The sequence below is a fragment of the Emys orbicularis genome, chromosome 5 (genome assembly GCF_028017835.1).
Source record: "Emys orbicularis isolate rEmyOrb1 chromosome 5, rEmyOrb1.hap1, whole genome shotgun sequence".
Taxonomy (NCBI): Eukaryota; Metazoa; Chordata; order Testudines; family Emydidae; genus Emys; species Emys orbicularis.
Genome location: NC_088687.1, coordinates 117124003 through 117144473, shown reverse-complemented (window position 1 = coordinate 117144473; position 20471 = coordinate 117124003). Strand labels below are relative to the sequence as shown.

Below are 20471 nucleotides of genomic sequence, written 5' to 3'. Positions count from 1 at the left end.
GCTGCTAAATTACAGATTACTATGATTTAAAAGAGCACAATCAACTTTATAAAAATCACACTTTGGTCTGAATTTTTTGGACCTACTATTGCTACAAGCAACTCATAAAATCATCAGTGAAAGCAATAAAAGAAAAAGTATTAGTGTTCATTGGGAACACTGTGAATAGTCAGTTTCACCTGTTCCTTGGTAGGTTTTTCACAGGAGAGAGAAAAATCTTTTTTTTTTTTTTTAAATAAGGTAAGTGTGGTTGTAAAACCACAGACATTACCAGGGTGACTCTGGGTCAGGTGTAATACTTAAAACTACTTAGCTTTTTTTAGAAATTGACTAAATTTTAAGTCAACAAGGAGGTCAGATTTTTTACTCTATCAATTTGCAAATCCTAGAGTCACTTTAATTAGCAGCCCCTGCTCTATATTTATTAGTGTGATGCCACGCCTCCACTCTTGTCCAAGTCCTAGAGCCATATTCTTCCCTTTAATGTGAGAAGTAGAGAGCAGAAAATAGAAGTAAAAAGAAAAAAAAACATGAAAACAATACATTTTATCATATACATTGTCTATTGTTCCTATTGCAACTGCCAAAAATAAAAGAATGTAGTACTTAGTTTGATGTTACTAAGCCAAAAATAAAATTATGTGCTAGGGCTATTGATTAATTGCTGTTAACTCACACGATTAACTCAAAAAAATTAATCACAGTTTTCATCGCACTGTTAAACAATAGAATTCCAATTTAAATTTATTCAATATTTTTGGATGTTTTTCTACATTTTTAGATATATTGATTTCAATTACAACGCTTGACAGTGTTCACTTTATATTATTATTTTGATTACAAATATTTGCACTGTAAAAATGGCAAACAGAAGAAATAGTATTTTTCAATTCACCTCATACAAGTACTGTAGTGCATCAATCTCTTTATCGTGTAAGTGCAATTTACAAACAGATTTTTTTTTGTTACATAACTGCACCCAAAAACAAAACAATGTAAAACTTTAGAACCTACAAGTCCACTCAGACCTACTTCTTGTTCAGCCAATTGATAAGACAAATAATTTGTTTACATTTACGGGAGATAATGCTGGCAGCTTCTTATTCACAATGTCACCTGAAAGCAAGAACAGGCATTCGCGTGGCACTTTTGTAGCCAGCACTGCAAGGTATTTACGTGCCAGTTATGCTAAACAGTCATATACCTCTTCATGCTTCAGCCACCATTTCAGGGGACATGCTTCCATGCTGAAGATGCCCATTAAAAGAATAATGCATTAATTAAAATTGTGACTAAACTCCTTGGGGGAGAAATGTATGTCTCCTACTCTGTTTTACCCGCATTCTGTCATATATTTCATGTTATAACAGTCTCAGATGATGACCCAAGCACATATTGTTCATTTTAAGAACACTTTCACTACAGATTTGACAACACACAAAGAAGGTACCAATGTGAGATTTCTAAAGATAGCTACATCACTCAACCCAAGATTTAAGAATCTGAAGTGTCTTCCAAAATCTGAGAGAGACAAGGTGTAAAGCATGCTTTCAGAAGTTTTAAAAAGAGCAACACTCCAATGCAGAAACTGCAGAACCTGAACCACCAAAAAAGAAAGTCAACCTTTCTGCTGGTGGCATCTGACTCAGACAGGGGTGAAAGTGAGCCGGTACTCGGTACCAGTAAAAACCCACACCGGCCCATACCCAGCCCACATTAAAGCGCTGCTGCGGCAGTACTTTAGTGTCCCTGCCTCATTGCCCCTGCTCCCCCGCAGCCTCCGACGGGCAGGGGGGGCAAAGGGAGCAGTTGCCCTGGGGCCGATTTAAAAGGGCCCGGGGCTCCGGACACTGCTGCCGCTAGCGCAGCAGCAGCGTCCGGAGCCCCGGGCCCTTTAAATCAACACGGGAGCCCTGGGCAGCGCAGGCCAGGCAGCCTGAAAGGCCTGGTTGGGGGATGCTGACCCCCAACCCCGCCCCTTCCGCCTGAGGCCCCGCCCCTTCCGGGGGCCGGAGCCCACCCCCCCCCCGGCCCGTACCGGTAAGTGGCCTAACTTACTTTCACCCCTGGACTCAGAGGATGAAAGTGAACATGCATTGGTCCGCACTGCTTTGGATGGTTATCGAGCAGAACCATTATCAGCATGGACACATGTCCTCTGGAACGGTGGTTGAAGCATGAAGGGACATATAGTGAATCTGGCACATAAATATCTTGCAACGCTGGCTACAACAATGCCATAAAAATGCCTGTTCTCACTTTCAGATGATATTGTAAACAAGAAGGGGGCAGCATTATCTCCTGCAAATGTAAACAAACTTCTTTGTCCGAGCAATTGGCTGAACAAGAAGTAGGACTGAGTGGACTTGTAGGCTCTAAAATTTTACATTTTTGAATGCAGTTATTTTTTGTACATAATTCTACATTTGTATGTTCAACTTTCATGATAAAGAGATTGTACTACAGTACTTGTAATAGGTAAATTGAAAAATACTATTTCTTTTGTTTTTTACAGTGCAAATATTTGTAATCAAAAATAAATATAAAGTGAGCACTGTACTTGTATTCTGTTGTAATTGAAATCAATATATTTGAAAATGTAAAAAATATCCAAAACTATTTAAATAAATGGTATCCTATTATTGTTTAAACAGTGTGATTAATCGCGATTTTTTTAAATCGCTTGACAGCCCTATTATGTGCACATCATTCCAAAACTGTATCTCATACATCTACATGTTGTTGCAACATTTTGTTTAGCCCTAGCATTCACTTAAAGTTGCTTCATAAGCTTTTGGCGCAAAATTAATTTTCACTGTATGCAAGTTCTGCAAAAAATATTTAGCTCCCTGGTTGTCTCCTTTTGTTTGCCCTCTTATAGCCCCACTTGCTTGTATAAGCTTAATGGTGAAGGATTGCTCTTAATTTCCTCCTTCTACTTTTTCCCCTCAGGGGGCATCTGCTCTCAAAGCAGCCAGTATATCTGCCATACCATGTGGATATCCAACAGCCTTTACTGTTTACTGTGATTGCTTTTCTCAACTCAAGCCACAATGCATGGAAACATACATCTGTTTTTTGAGAGTTGTTAGGGATCTGCAAACTAGCACCTTTGCTGCTTTTTTTTAAGCCAACTCAAACGTCATTATATCCAAAAATAAAACTTGCACATAAATCAATGCTAAAATAAATTTTAAATTAAGCAGATGTTTAATTTTGTGACTAAAAGCGTTTCCTGAAAGAGTATGATTATGAAAGCAAAGTTGATAACTTTTGTTTTGTTTTTACTGTACCTGGGCTCCATAGATATATTTATCCAACATCTTGCCTCCTATTGTTTGCCCCCCGATATCCCACACCTGAAGAGTAACATTCAAGTTTCCTGAAAAAGAAAAATATGCAGAAGCTGATTTCTTTGAAGACACTGATTTGATGAAGTTAGATGCAACTAAATTCAAAATGTAACATTAAAGCAGTTGATACAATTCCAGTATATTTGTAAATACCTTTTACAAACATTTTCTTGTACATCTAATAAATATTTGGTCAAAATATGTAGACGAACAATCAACTGGGAAAAAAAGTTAATTCCTTTTAAATTATACTCATTAAGATCTAGTAAAAATATAGCTGAATATGAACCGCATCTCATTGTAAGTGTTCTTTGGAGGAAAAGAACTAGAATGGTATAAGGTACAATTTTCCTAAGTTGAAGTTTAATAATGTATTTTAGTGAAGCAATCTGAAAAGAAGCTTAACAAAACAAATCTTTATACCATAATAGTTGCATTGTCCTTTATTTCTAGTAATAACCACATATTTAAACCTAACCTAACCCATTTAAAACTGGGATGCATGCACAGAGTAACTCTGTATTTTGGGAGAGCTATTCCCAATACTACTGTACAGTTAGGTGATTATAATGGAAATGCTAACACAATCCTATTTTAAGGGTACAAAATCCTTCTTCCTCTGCCCTCCCCCTTCCAAAGAGGCACTTAGCCATAAACCTGACCTGGCTTACAAATTCTCAGCCTCTAAGTTATTTTTTTTAAACCAATCAACAGACCATCCTTTTTGGTACACAACTCTAAGTAGCTTTACATTCAGTTTTGAAGACCATTACTCTATACTGTAGATAATATTTTTTGTTTGTTCCACAACCCCTAAAAAAAAATCCAACAAACAGAAATACCAAAAGGAATGATATGCTGAGAGGTTAAAAAAAAAAATCATCTACAGTCCATGCAGACCTGCCAAATCAATCATTCATATAGTTGTTAAAGTCCATTGTACCTAAAGAACTCAATGGTCCATTGAGCCATTTTTAGATGTAACGAAACAGATGTATTCTATGAGCAAACAATCCAAATTAGCACACAAAACACATACACACATAGATCTATGCCAAACTGTAACACATACACACACACGCGCGTGCATAACTTGACTGTCATCTTTTATGATCAGATAACTTCTACAGTACAAAACTGATTGTCAGGAAGCATCAGACTCTAGTACAGTAAAGTTCAATACAAATTTTCACCGATCTAAGTACAATGCATGCATTAATAATACTTTGTATGTATACAAAACTATAACTTCCAATTAATTTTTATTTCTAGACAAAAATGCAATAAAGTGACAAATTCCACATAAGTCAAATCTAACATTTCTTAACTCATACCAATAGTGTGGTATGTAATGGGGGAGGAAAGAGCAAAATATTATGGGTTACAGAGAGAATTTTAGCCTTAAATTTGATATTTATTATTATATTACAAACTTTATGTTCTTGAGCAAAATGTTATCTATTCACCCATAAAGAAACAGAGCATTTACATGTAGAACTTTCATTCGCATTAAATGAATTACACAAGTGAATATCACTTATCGATGAAAATTTATTCTACTGCTTTGTGACAGTACATAGTAAATTACAAACATATACATGGATATACTGTGCTTGGGCTACAAAGTATAACAATTACACTTTTATAACACATTTTGTTTTCCTTTGGTTAAGTGTTCTGACTTTTTAGCCAAATCTTTTAAAATTGGTACGCATGTCTCAGATGTACGGGAATATTTCATGTACTTACTAAAAGATTCAATCTATGCGGAATACTAAAAACAAGCCTTACTTATTAATCTGTTTTTAAATTTATGAAATCCCCTTCTTAAAGACAAAGAATATTTATGGAAACTGTGCATTTATGTTCAATACTCAAAAATAACGTTTCACCTGTAATAAGAAATATCTGTTTTCATAAGGCATTGACGAATTATTAAGTGATGGGCTTTTAAAACTTAGAACATAAATCTATAGTGACTACAGATAACACAGGAATAAGTCTTTCATAACACATATGTGGCATGAACAAACTGGTGAATCAGCACTAGGAAGCAACTATGCTTCTTCAGTGGGTAACCAAATTAAACACACCCAAAAGCCCACCAAACAAGGCATTCTGCAGTGTCCTATATCCAACTTCATTGTATTCGTTCTATTGCCAATTTACCATTTCATTCATGCTAGGTATATGGAAAAATATATTAGAAATAGTATAACTTTTTAAAACAAGGAAATTTTAGAATCATCATTGTGTGTGTTAAAATGTTTCCAAATTGATTACTATCCAATGTTGGAGACAAACACAAGTTAATGGGCTCAATGCAGGGGTAACTGGGTGACCTTCTCTGGCTTGTTACACAGGAGGTCAGACTAGATGATCTAGGTCTCTTATAGTCTTAAAAAATTATGAAGTTTTCCCCTTCTATTAATATTATAGAAAATAAAATAATAAAATCTTGTTTGTCTAAATAAAGCTTGATTGTTTCATTCATGTTAAGGGGACTCCTGACATAAATTAAACTAGAGCAGTTACTGAAATTCATACTGATTATCTAGATTGATACATTAGTATTAACCCTATACTGCTTCATATGTTTTTGCAAGATTATTCCATGTTGTGTAGTATCTATTTTGTGGTCAACTTTTTAGGATAGCTATGACAGTAGAAAAAAATCTGAACAATATGACTATTTAAAATTCAAATATCAGATATGGTAACATTAAATTTTACTTTTGGCATAAAATGTATTCTATCTACTGACCAATTTAAAGGAAGTGTATATTAACTCATGAGTGTCAATAGCAAAAAAGTTAACTATACATGAAGAAAAATGTCAACAGTTCACTTTTTACAGCTATAGTATGCTTTCTCTAAGCACCAAAATTAATGTACCAGTAAACAATTATAGCTGAAGAATTCCAGAGAAATTGCATAGAGTCCATTGATGACAAACAAGAAAATTTGAGTAGAGTTTTTTTGTTTGTTTATTCATTTGTTTTACACACACACACACACACACACACACACACACACACACACACACACAGTAGAAAATGGCATGCAATGGGATGCAAAAAATGAATAAATGAGAACATAGTATATAGGTTGCTTTTGGTCTGAACTGAAGCCACTAAGAGGATTCAACATTGATGTTTGTAAAAGTATGCTTGGTGCACTGGTTAACCTTAAAGTGCTGCACAGTCAAGATAAAACTAAAAACACAAGTCTGCCCACTTCTTGTACTGAAGACTTAAAAAATCCTTTTCACAGTAGAACCCTGTTTACTGAACTGTACCCACAACCTCCCTGAAAGTATTTTGACTGTGGCTCTTAAGAAGCTCTATCAGCAGAACCTCTGGCTAGCAGATACACTATTTTAAGCCATAAAATCTGTAGTGATTGCATCCAGACTTTACAGCATATTGGATCATGAAATATACTGAAATGGATCGATATTTGGAAAATATCTGGAAAAAATTTCATAGAGAGAATTTGAGTAGCTGAACACTAAAAATCATATTGTTCATAATTAAACTAGTCAAAAATATTTGCAATGTGTATTAAATTGTTATTTTATTTGAGTCATCAACTGGTAAAATGTTATTCCACTTCTTACTGTAAAATTATATCAGTTACTAAAAAAATTGAAAAGTATAAGACTATACTGGATATTCATAACATTCCAAAACAACATTTCATTTTTATCTACTAATATTAAGTTACTATTTGTTTTTTAAAATCCTAATTCTATGGGGATAGAAAAATACATATTTCTGTTTGGTTTTAAAACGATCATTTCAATTTTGAAAAATCTGCTTACATTTAAAATCAAAACATAAGTTAGTGCTATTCCGAAGTCAGTTATCTACCACCTGTCCTACTAAAGAATGCAAACTAGTGCATGTTTTTCTACTGATATTTGCATACTTTTGTCTAGTTATATGAATTCACATTTAGAGAAATATTAATATCTTTGAATAAGCAAAACTAATATTTGCAATCAATAAATTAAAAGAATCCATTTACTGAGGAAGTGCATTCCATAGTTACTTTTTGAACTTTAAAACCTTTCCCCCAAAAAATCTGACTTTTCCATAAAAATGTATCCCTCTAGAGACAAAGGAACACAGTGAGAAACCAAGGGGGAAATGCATCTTTCTTGATATAAAATTTATTTCTATTTTTCAAACACAGAAATAAGAAAATATACATAGGCAGTCACTATTCTATATGTTTGGGTGTGATTTACACCTACACTCTTATTTTGAAACATAATAATTATGGAACATAACAATTATGAATGGGGACAAAAGTATGATACTTCTCCAAGTTTTCCACCCAAAAAGAATATTTAGAAACCCAATAATGTACTAATAGCTTCTGTATGTTTAACAGCTGGAAAAAACCTTGCAAAAGTACAAGTTCTGAGCATACACGCTGCATGATTTGTGTACACATTCCATTTACAAGTGCTGCTGTAAGTATTCTGCATACTTGTATTTCTAGAAGAGCAGGCAGGACAATAAAAAATTACTCTATCCATTTTATACAAAAATAAGCACACAGAGTTGGAATATGTGTCAAGTCATACACAAAAGAGTACAGTGGAATAACTAATAAAATAATCTTGAAGAACATAATCCTTTTATGTATTCCTGCATTCTATATCACTTGGGGGGGAAATTAACATAATAATTAGAAATAATTGGCAATATAGTTTTAACAAAATAACATTCAAAACACTGCATGTTTTCATGGAAGATTGCAGATTTCATTTCTAGTTTGCTACTTGTATGTTACCAAAATAAAGATAGAACTTGCATCAACTTTATCATACCTGATTGCAACTTAATACTTAAAAGTGCTTTTGCCAGCTTTAATTTATTAAGATCACCAGGATAAATTGTTTTTAATGGAATACTTTCATGCTTACAAATTGAACAGCGACAATGAATGAATGGTTCTTTTTATACCCCCCAATTGTTCAGAAACAAACTTTAAGCACTAACCATTCTTTTTTATTATTTTTTGCATTTTCCATGCAGTGTGTGCAACTGGCATCTAAATAGTTTCTTTGCCGTCCTGAACTGAAACATCTTGAATGCTCAAACTGTATTTTTATGAGTGCCGAGGGACCTTAAATTTTAGTGGTCTATTAAATGCCAGCAATTTCATGCTGCCTTGCATAAAACAGCATTCACATATTAGAGCACAGCGATTCCATAGGTACATTATACTTCTCCCCCACAACCCAAATACAAGTTCAGTGTATTTTATCTAAAAAATTAGATTTCAAAATGCAAAGATATTTTCAGTTAATACATAGTTATATTTTGTTTATGTTGTGTATTATACTACTATCCACTTGAAGAGGTTAATCTTAATAGGTATACCAAAAAGTAATATTTTTTTAAAATGTGGCTAATAATGGTTCTAGGAAAATAACAATGTTTTATCTTTAAAGAAATAAGCAACCAAAACACAATCCTTTTTCACTTGGTGTCTACATAATAAGAAATCGGAGAGAAACTACCGTCAATAGCCAAATTAATTGTTCTATTTAAAAACATCTGCATGAAAAGCACTAGCTTATGTTATGTATTTCATTCTCAAGACCTTGTCTCTGCAAGTTTTACTATTGCCACCACTTTCAATCTAAGACTCTTTATTCTCTTACCTGGTAATGTTATTCTTTTCAAAAAGAAGTCCAGTCCTACAGTCTGTTTGTACTGTTTCCCAAAAGCTTCCTGGGCAAAACGTGTGGCTAAAGACGTCTAAAAACAGAACCATATCAAATTATTTGGTATCTTAAAGGCTGCAAACCCAATTTAAACCAGTCCTAAATCTTATAAAACAAAGGTAAGCAATTTTTTAATCAATGCCAGCTAACAATATTCTCTGATGGCAGACAAGCATTCTGGCCAGCTTAAAATATAATAAAAGTAGATGATAATGGCAAGTTATGTCGCAAAAAACAAAGAGTAAAACATTCAGCATGCTTCCTGTACATTTTAAAAATATTCCGATATTAAAAATGCAGAATTGTATTACATTTTTAATTGAGTGCCAATAGTGCACTCTGCTCCATACAAACATAAGGTGACATGGTCCTTATCCCATAGGGCTTACAATTGTTAAAAAGAAAGTCCTGATTTCTACAACATGGGACCATGTACACATCACTAATCACAAACCTTCAACACTGGACAACTACTCTCACACAGATCCACCCTGCAACTCTGTATGGTTGCAGGGATCCACTTCCTGCACAAGAGTTGCAGGATAAGTGCCTACATGGGGACTAACCTAGTGCCTGATCGTGGATTTATATGCCTATTGAGACTACACACATGAAGTTTTGCATGTATTGTGTCAAATAGTATGTTGGAAATTGTTTTCCTAGTGTTAAATTTCACAAAGTTATGTCATCATGAATGTACACTGATACATAGAGCTGCCTTTTGAAACAACAGAGATCTCTTACTCTTTACTAGAAACCTCAAAAAGGGCATGCTTCTAATGACTTTAATATGCAGAAAGTAATAAAGTATGTATTTTCTGTTTCTTCATGACCAGTTGTAATCCATTCATCAAAGGCAATAAAATACATGATATAAAGTAAAAAGGATACAAAAAAAAAACAGAAAACACCAGTTATATGAATTCCTAGAACTGTTGAAAAAATAATGTGATGCCTTAAAAATTAGTGTGATGTTGCTAAAAGAATGTATCCTATATCAAATCATTGCCAAGCATTTATCAGTCTCTTGTTAACATGACATCTACAAACTGCTGAAATTAGCCATATTTCTGCCTCTATTTGTAAGAAAAAAATATCAGGTAACAGCTTCACAAAGCCCCTACACTGCCAGAGACTGACATCCAAAGTGAGCAAATAGGAATCTAGCCAATCTTTAAATAAAACACTGAATGACATCAAGTGTTATTAAAAACGAGTAGTAGAGGATATCCAGTTAACATACAATACATTACAATAATACAAATAGTCCTGTTACTGTAAACAGACATGTTACACTACTAATGTGTGGGGGGGGGGGGAAAGAGTGAGAGAGGCACTGTAACGCTTGCTCTTTTTCTACAACAGCTTGTACCCCACCCCTTTTCATGAGATGTTATTTATACACTACCACCACCAAAGGACTCCACAATTAAGAATCAAGCATGAATAGGGAAATACTGATCCAGAAAGTTATTTGTGAAGGAAATAATACAAGACTTAATAGTTGCTTGATTGTATCATTCATATTCCCACCACTGTCAGGGATTAATAGGTGTCTTGAACTCAGAAGATATTTATAAACCTGATCCAAAACCCAATTAAATGAATGGGAATCGTTTAATTTACTCTAGTGGACTCAGGCCCATAGAGAATTAAGAAAATAAATGAAAACAAGCAAACTATAATTAAATAAACATATTCATGCCATTTGTACCACATTTGGCAGTGAAAAGGTTGAGGATCACAGAGGATGAGAATCCATCTGCCACCACAAAGCTATCTGACAATTATTTTTAAGTACATATTCAAAATAAAATTCAGTAAAAATTTTGATTGGAGTACTGCTAACTCATTCAAGTTATTTTTGTAATCTATCACTGAGCATTTGATCATTTTTTAAAAAAATCTATCACCACCTCAGATGTAGGCAAGTATCAACAAAGTGCAGAAGTGCACTATATAGGCCCTCTTTTCCTGTAAACTGAATGTTTAATTACAAAATAGGAACTTTTCCCTTGTAATTTCCCCTTTCATTAGTGAATAACAACTAGCACCTGGGATGCAGAACAAAATATAAACCCTATAATATGGTCAGATCTGGAAAATATAAAATCCTAATTTAGATCCATGATAAATAAGCAAACCCTCCCCTGTTTTAAGGATACAGTAAATACTAACTTTATCACTCTGTGACACTTGATATTCCCAAAAGGTTTCTAGGGGTGTTAATAAAAATAAACAACACATTAAATTAACAGCCAACCAATAAGAACAACAAGTAATCAACAGCATGGCAAAGTTCTCTTAAATAGCTTTCCTCCACTCTCCTGAATGCAAAGGAATTTATTGCAGAAAATCATTGACTAACTCCTTTTTTAATTTTTTTTAATGAACGTTAGCGCTCACGAAAGGTGTAGGATTGCCAGCCCTGAAGACTGGAGTTCTCTATTCATTCACAGAACAAGTATTTATCCACAAGAACACTGACAGCAGCAGTTCAAGTCCTCTACACATGGAAAAGTTGTCTCCATGCCCATTCAGGTCCATCCACAATGCAAAAGCTCCCTACGATCCTAAAATTGCTCTCTAGAGGGGTTCTTGAGAAAGATTTTAGGTAACAATTTTGGCAGCAGCCGTGGCCTGTGTGGTCAAGGTAAATTATTTTCCATTCCAATGGTTGATGAAAGCCATTCTAGCTCAAAAAAACATTTTCTGCGACAGTTTTAAACAAGGTTTTCCCCATCCAAAAAGTTTCATTAATCTAGAGAACAATTTTGTAACATAGACTGGGTCTCATTCCATGACCTCTCTACTATGACTGCCAACCATTGTGTTGATAGACTCTCTCTCTATTTAGCCCCCAATTCAGCAAAGCATTTAAGCACTTGCCTAAATACAAGCATATGCATAAGTGCTTTGCTGAATACGGATGGCTGACTGAATCTGGGTCTTAATGCATATGTCTGATAATATTTATTAAGCAGCCCAGTCCCTCCCCTTTCAGCTAAAGTTCTTGGGGTGCTGAATTAGCAATTCATATAATTAAATCATAAAAGTATAAGAACCACAAAGAGCTTAAAAGCCAAAGCAGCAGTTTTAAATATGAGTGATTTGGGGGGAGTTCCCTACAAAACAAGGATACAGTTTCACCTAAGGGGTGAAGCAGAGGAGAAGACTGCTTGCTTATATTTTTAGATCAATCACCAACTAGTTGTACCAGCTGTGCTGGAAATTGTCCATAAATCGTCCTGAAAAAGAGCTCTCCAGCTCAAAAGCTTGTCTCTTTCACAACAGAACTTGGTCTAATAAAAGATATTACTTTGTCTCCCTCATATCCTGGGACAAACAAGGCTACAATGCCACTGCAAACATTCATTTACAGACAAACAAACAAAAAATTAGACTATGTCTGAAAAAAAGTTGCCATCTGTCAAATGTTAGATGGCAAGTCATGGTATATGCAATGACATCCAGACAGTGTCAGTCATGCTTTCTTACCAGCCATTTTGTGGGTATTTGTAGAGCAGGAGTAGGAACTTCCCAAAGGCTGCCCTACTTGCCTTTTCCTCCCTAGGAGGTAAATTTTTCAGAAGTGCCAATGGGACTTTGGCTGTTACCTCTGGATCCAACAATAAGGTCTTCCATCAAAGGTTTCCACTTTACCAAACCCACTGAGAATTCACTATCACCATCCAAAAATTAATCTGTATCCCCACTCACCCCACCTATTCCAGTTTATCATGTCAACTTTCTATTTATAGTAACAATCCACACTGGACCACAATCTGCACCAGCACCAGATTGTAAGAATCTTAGGTGCACAAAATGACAGGAAACTGTAGGGCAGAAAATGCTTTAATTTTTGTACTGGTTATGAAGTAACTCAAATATGGATAACTTTTCATTGAAGAAAGTATAGTTTATAAAAACACACTGATCTAAAATTTTGCTTATTCCTAGTTTACACAGTAAATAATTTTATAATTTCGATTTTTTGGCCTTCCTACTCCACTGCAACCCAACAATGAAAAACTGTCCTTTAAAAGAAAAAATGGCTGATAAATGTTTACAGACAACCTATTTATTTTCACCATCTAGATTTGCAAGCCTGAATATGGCTCTCTGAATAGTTTCTCCATCTGCAAAATGGAGACTACGATAGTAATCTACATGATAGTGGTGGAGTGAAATTTAATTAATGTTTATAAAGCACTTTGTGATCTTCAAATGAAAGGTGCTACAGAAGTACAAAGTATTAGGTGGGTAGTGAGGCTATAGATGCTAAATACTTTTTAGCTAGAGAAGGAAATTCCAGTTCATTAATGGCTGAAAATAGTTATGCGATGAGCAAGCCAATATTTACTTCCTCGGAGATCAACAATAATGAAGTCTGAAATTATGGTGATCATTGAGGTTGTAGAATTTGAAAATAGCGTCTCACCACCCACAGGTCAATTCAAAATTTTTTTAAAAAAAAGGGGGGTGGGTGGGGTGGGGGGGGAGGTTTGATAGACACACCAGAAAGATCCAGGAGCAATGCACATTTGAGAAGCCCATCTCAAAGCTGATGTAGGGGAAGAGGGTTTTAGGTAAGGGGATGGTACATTTCTGCTGCTCTACCCACCCCCATGACCTTTATTTTTCCAAGACCTCCTTGCCCATGAATAGCTCCAGAACTTAGTTCCACAGAGAGAGACAGCTTTCCCGAGCAGCAGCAGAGCAAAACTAGTGTGGTTTTTGTTAGTTTCACTACTGCCATGTTTCTCAACATGCAAACCAATGGGTGTGTGGAAAGATGTAGAAGAAGCATCCAGAGACTGACACCTTTTTTTCAATCTATATTAATGTCACTAATTTAAAAAAAGTTTGATTTAGTTTCTGGAGGGGAGGGTTTTGACAAAAACTCTGGTTCCTGAAGTTTGTTCCCGTCTCTCTTTCCCTCCTCTTCCTTCCTATAAAATAAAGTCTTTTCTTTTATACTGCTGTTTATTTTTGCTTAACTCAATCCTCCTTTTCTGGTTTAATCTGTTTTCCTTATTTTTGTCTAACTCATTCCAACCCTTTTTTAATCACCATTTTTTCCTCAGGTCGTGCACTGTTTTCCCTATTTTTTTCTTTTTAATATTTTCTTAGCATTTTTTAAAATTTTAATCTTTTCTTTATTTTCAACATTTTAGTATACTGTTTTTCTTCTGGTCTGTGTCTTTGTATTTCTATCAGTCGCTCCTCCCTTTCTATCATGCTGTTACCCTTACTCCTCTCCTCCAGGAGCAGCACTTCCACTCAAGTCACCCTGATTTAGACTCCCCAGCTACCCTGAATCATTCCCATTTCCCTTGCCACCCTGCCACATCACCAGTCAGGGTTAGCCCATCCATCCCTCCATCTCCATCTATGGAGGGGTTGACGGGCCTAACCTGAGTAGCATTGTGACACCATCTGACAGGTCTCAATGCCACTGCTGTGCACGGAGTGCTAGGTGGGCTCACTGTCCAAGCTTCCCCTCCAGATCTCATCTTTCAGCACCCCCACTACACTCTTGTGGATGTTTATGTAGCAAAAAATACACTACGTGACCTTTCCATGACTTCCATGAGTTTTTTTCCCCAACACCTCTGTCATGAAATTTTCTAAAAAAGTGAATGGGAGTGAAGCACTGCTCCCTGCCTCATGAATGGGGCCACTACTGGGGAAGAGAAATGGAAACACTGTCCTGGACCGGAACTGCCATGAAGCTGTCTGAGCAGTTTCGTTTTTAAACTACTGCCAGCAGTTCCACGGAGTTTGAATCCTTCCCCCTCTCTCCCAGGCATGACACCAGAAGACATGCAAGTTTGCTGCCTTCTTGTAAGCTGGCTGAATCATTGTTCCTCGAGAGGCAGGAGACCAGTGTTGCCATTGGTGGCCTGGAGGAAGAAAAGGAAAATATGAAGCTCTGGATCTCAGAAGGGAATGAGAGAATATATCTTCTGCCACTATTCCCATTCCTCTCCATTGACTGAAGATAGATCATAGTTCCTGCAGAGAAAGGAATGTGTACAGTGAATGGGGGCTGAGTATGTGTGCAAAGGAGGCTGGATGAGAAACATACACAAGAGGGAGGCTGGGTGGGGGTAAAGAAACTTATGCTTATACACACACTGTTTTAAGAACTAGGGGGAACAAGTGACAACACAGGAGAGGGAACTCAAATGGTTTGGTCTTAAGAGGTCTCCAAATGCACCTGAACTGGCCCCAAGGCTGTATTTTTCCCCCCCTCATTCAGGTTGTCAGACCTCTTTTACTTTTGCAAGATTTTCCTGAAGATTCAGTGGCAAGGGTGTATTGGTCCAGAATACATGGGATGCTGACTAGCTGGCAAGTGTCCATGGCCTGGCCTGTATTTTTGCCTAGTCTACATGACCACTTCATGGTACAATACCCTGCAAACCACCCGGGAGATAAACTAATGCTAAACCCCACAGGAAGACTGGGAATCTGAGTTTCCTGATGATAATACCGAGGTCTTATATAGCGCTCTTCATCAATAGATCACAAAGTGATTCATAATCTTCCTTGTGTTTATCCTTATAATGCCATATGAAGTAATGACATGTCAGTCTTTTCAACTTTGGCAATTTACAACATACCAGTGACCCAGCCAATCCCAGTATTTATTCAGGCCTAATTTGATGTTGTCAAGTTTGCAAATAAATTACAATTCTGCAGTTTCTCGTTGAAGTCTGTTTTTGAAGTTTTTTTGTGGAAGAATGGTGACTTAAGTCTGTTATTGAGTGTCCAGGGAGATTGAAGTGCTCTCCTACTGGTTTTTGAATGTTACAATTCTTGATGTCTGATTTGTGTCCATTTATTCTTTTGAGTAGAGACTGTCCGGTTTGGCCAATGTACATAGCAGAGGAGCATTGCTGGCACATGATGGCATACATCACATTGGTAGATGTACAGGTGAATGAGCCCTTGATGGTGTGGCTGATGTGGTTGGGTCCTATGATTGTGTCCCTTGAATAGATATGCGGACAGAGCTGGCAATGGGGTTTGTTGCAGGGGTTGCTTCCTGGGTTAGTGTTTCTGTTGTGTGGTGTGTAGTTGCTGGTATTTGCTTCAGGTTGGGGGGCTGTCTGTAAGCGAGGACTGGCCTGTCTCCCAAGGTCTGTGAGAGTGAGGGATCATCCTTCAGGATAGATTGTAGATCCTTGATGATGTGCTAGAGACGTTTTAGTTGGGGGCTGAAGGTGATGGCTAGTGGCGTTCCATTACTTTCTTTGTTGAGCCTGTCCTGTAGTCTGGGTACCCTTCTTGCTCTGTCAATCTCTTTCTTCACTTCACCAGGTGGGTACTGTAGTTTTAAGAATACCTGATAGAGATCCTGTAGGTGTTTGTCTCTGTCTGAGGGATTGGAACAAATGTGGTTGTATCTGAGAGCTTGGTTGCAGACAATGGATCGTGTGATGTGGTCTGGATGAAAGCTGGAGTAGTATGGCGGTCAGTAGGTTTCCGGTATAGGGTGGTGTTTATATGACCATTGCTTATTTGTACTGTAGTGTCAAGATAGTGGATCTCTTGTGTGGACTGATCCAGGCTAAGGTTGATGGTGCGGTGGAAATTGTTGAAATCCAGGTGGAATTCCTCAAGGGCCTCCTTCCCATGGGTCCAGACTTCAACGAGAAACTGCAGAACTGGAATTAATTAGTAAACTTGACACCATCAAATTAGGCCTGAATAAAGTCTGGGAGTGGCTGGGTCACTACCAAAAATAATTTTCCCTCTGTTGATACTCACACCTTCTTGTCAACTGCTGGGAATGGGCCACTTCCACCCTAATTGAATTGGCCTCGTTAGCACTGACCCCCCCCCCCCCCCACTTGGTAAGGCAACTCCCATCTTTTCATGGGCTGTATATTTATACCTGCTTACTGTATTTTCCACTCCGTGCATCTGACGAAGTGGGTTATATCCCACGAAAGCTTATGCCTAAATAAACTTGTTAGTCTCTAAGGTGCCACAAGGACTCCTCGTTGTTTTTACTGATACAGACTAACACGGCTACTCCTCTTTGAAACCTGAATACATACACTATGATCACTTTTTGTTGCAAGTAAAGATCAGGTCTTATTGTCTTCTTTGGAGCATAGTGACCTGTGCTTTGCCTTATTTGGCTCTATACTGGTCATGGACTTCATGTAGTCCACAATTCTGTAACCATGTTATTTGTTAATTACATTCCTAACCTTCACAGAAAGAAAACCTTGAAAATGTGAACCAAAATTAAAACACCACACTGGTGACTTCCCATAGCCTGAAATAATAGTTCTGACAGATATAAAGTTGCCTCATTCGTGTCAGCAGTCTAGTAGTTTTTGAAACCTTAAGAACACAACTTGAATAGCAACATAGGTCACTGTTGATTATTTCGGCAGCAACATCCAGCTAGTATGTTTGTCCCTGAACCCCAGATTCCCTCCCTCTGCCTTGCCAGAACCCCAAATCCCTTCCCAATGCCTGTCCAGATGCCAAAACCTGCCGCTTCCCCCAACAACTTCTATGATGTTACTATGCCTTGCCAACACAAAGTGTGCAACATACTGAAAATATGGGAACAATATAGGATAAATTGGCTTTAATGTCAAAATAAACACCACCAAGGCCTGTAGTGATTGTATTATTAGCTTTTACCTTTATTAAGGACTTCTATACTTGAAGTTAAGCCAGTCTAGAATTCCTAGTTTCCCGCTTCAGAGCGTGGCAGGACGCCAGAGGGACCTTGCCAGAGTTTGGGTGCCGATTGCCAGCGGGCGGGAGGGTCTAGGAGGCTGCTCGGGGCCACTGCTCCTTGCGTCCCACAAGACAGATGGGGTTGGCCACAGCAGCCTCCCCTCCCACTGTCTTTCTTGGGGGGCTGCGCTGTCTGACAGCAGGAAACCCCCATCTCTGCCATTCGCTGCCCCCAGAGGTCTCTGGAGACCCGGCCGGAGAGGCCGCTCGTGGTGCGATTGTTCCACCCCCAACCACCACCGCGCTGTGGGCCTCGAGTCCGAGATCGTTGGTCTCCCGGGGACGTCGCTAGGGACAACTGCCGGTCCGGCAGGCACCGATCATCGCCGCTCAGTCACTGGCCAGATATGGCGACAGCGACAGGCGCGACAGACACTAGTGACGGGGGTAGGGGCTTGGCTGTTTAAGCTACACGAACCGCACGTGCTGCTAGTCGGGGCCAGCTGGGGGGCGAAGTAGGCGGGTCCGGTGCGGGGGCGGGGCCCGCACCCGGGGGACATTCCGCGGCGGGAGGGGACAGAGAACATCCCGGGGAGGGTTGGGGTGCAGCCCCGGCAGCGAGGAGCGAGGGCAGACGGGCCCCGGCACTGACCTTGCCGGAGGTGCCGTCCCCCAACACCACTAGCTTGAGCTGCCGGTCCGGACTCTCCTCCTCCGAGTCCGACATGGTCCCTGCGCCCGGCGGGGCGGGGAGGGGATGCCGCACTCACGAAGCCGGTACCGGCACAGAGGCCGGAGCCGCCATCTTTCCTTGATGCGGCCGCTGTCACTACGGCCGAGTCTGGGCGAGACCACGGCGAGGCCGAACCGGAGGAGGGCGAGAGAGACTGGGCGGCGGACCCAACGACTGCTCCCCGGCGGGGGGAGTCAGCTCGCTGGCCCTCCCGCGTCCCTGCACCCTCACAGCCTCTCTCCCCCTCCCTGCGCGATAGTGGCTTGGCCTGGAATTCTGAGAGCTTCAATGGTTTAATCCCTTAGTGACGCCCAGCGTGGTAACTAAGGGCCGCGGGGTGAAAGGTCACACTCACAGGGCGGGGAGCACCACAACTAGCTCCTCCTTCTCCCTTCCCCAGGGGGGCGGGGTTTAGGGGATTTTCCGCTCTCTGCTCTGCTTCCCCAGAAAGGCACGCGGATTCTTTGCCCTCTGCTCTGGAGGGGGCGGGGCATGGGAATTCTTCGCCCCCCCCCCCCGCTCAGGGGCGTGGCGGCATCTACTCCCTTCTCCGAGCGCTGGGCGAAGGGAGGGAGCAGGGGTTCTCTGCCCAGGCCGCGTGGAGGCCCCCCGCGTTGCCCAGCCCTAGGAAGCGGGGGAAGGAGTTGCCTTGGGAGAAGGAACCGCGCCCTCAGGCTACTGCCGTTGGCGGAGTCCAAACGAGAGCGGGGCTGGAGCTGCCCCGAGGGAAATCAAGCAGGCGCCCCCCTTCCCCCCCCCTTCTGTGCTGCTGCCCAGGCTGGGGAGCCGGGGCTGTAAGATCACTTCTCCCCTTTGTCTCAATGATTCAGAGGCGCGGCCCCATGCGCTGAAGCGCTCCCAGGGGAGGCAGGCAGCCCCCCCCCCCCCTCCAAGGAAGCAGTCCCTCCAGGGCCTGGGCTAGGCCGTGTGTTTCTGGCTCCAGCCATCAAGGACTAACGTGCTTGTGAGGCACTGCTCCCCTACAATGCAGCTGAGAGCCTGAGCCGGCCCTTAACCCTTCTGTGCAGGACGCAGGAAGGCCTCCCCCCGGGGGAAGCCATCAAACAGGGCCAAATTTGAATGGCATGGTGACCCTGTGTGCCAGGACCCAATGCCTCTCCCTCAGGGTTGGCCCCTCTGTCATGCCAGCAGGGAAGGGGCTCCACAAGTACTCCACCAGCTCTGGTCAGGGGCTAAGGGGAGGTCTGCCGGTCCCCCCCACTATACACTTGCCAAGTAGGTTCTCAGACGTGGGGGACATGGCCGGCTCTGCTCTAAAAAAGGGAGAGGTTCCTTTGTTCACCACCACCCCCTATTTCCGGCAGCTATGTGCATTGTGCACTACGTTCTAACTGGAGAATCTTTGATGATGATGTGACAGGTTGGATCACAGAAACCCCCTTGGGAACTGCCAACTGATGTGCCACGACTACTTCCGCTCCTGCTTTCCCTGCTAGCTTGGGACTCCAGCACCCTGTCTTGTTGAGCCAGACACGCCAGTCTGCTACAACCCAGACCCAGGGTCTGAACCACTTGCCCCAAAGCAGCAGACTTAACTGAAAACAACTTAAGAAGTGTTCCTGTCTTTAACACTCAGATGCCCAACTCCCAATGGGGTCCAAACTCCAAATAAATCCATTTTACCCTGTATAAAGCTTATACAGGGTAAACTCATAAATTGTTTGCCCTCTATAACACTGATCGAGAGTTATGCACAGCTGTTTCCCCCTCTCCCCCCCCCCCAAGTATTAATACATACTCTGGGTTTATAAGTAAAAAGTGATTTTATTATACAGAAAGTAGGATTTAAGTGGTTCCAAGTAATAACAGACAGAACAAAGTGAATTACCAAGCAAAATAAAATAAAACACGCAAGTCTCAAACTAGTGCAGTAATAAAACTGAATACAGATCAAATCTCACCCTCAGAA

General features: G+C 39.9%; 1 protein-coding gene across 1 annotated transcript in view; it reads right to left on the bottom strand.

The window, feature by feature from the left end:
• The window catches only part of RAB28 (RAB28, member RAS oncogene family), a 96024-nt gene extending 77341 nt beyond the window's left edge, over positions 1-18683 (bottom strand). Inside the window, exons 1-3 of the mRNA XM_065404849.1 lie at positions 18461-18683; positions 9034-9130; positions 3294-3382 (exon numbers count right to left, since the gene is read on the bottom strand). Of these exons, the coding sequence (XP_065260921.1) occupies positions 3294-3382; positions 9034-9130; positions 18461-18535 (261 nt within the window). The 5' untranslated portion in view covers positions 18536-18683. The remainder of the gene's footprint in view (positions 1-3293; positions 3383-9033; positions 9131-18460) is intronic.
• Positions 18684-20471: the final 1788 nt, after the last annotated feature.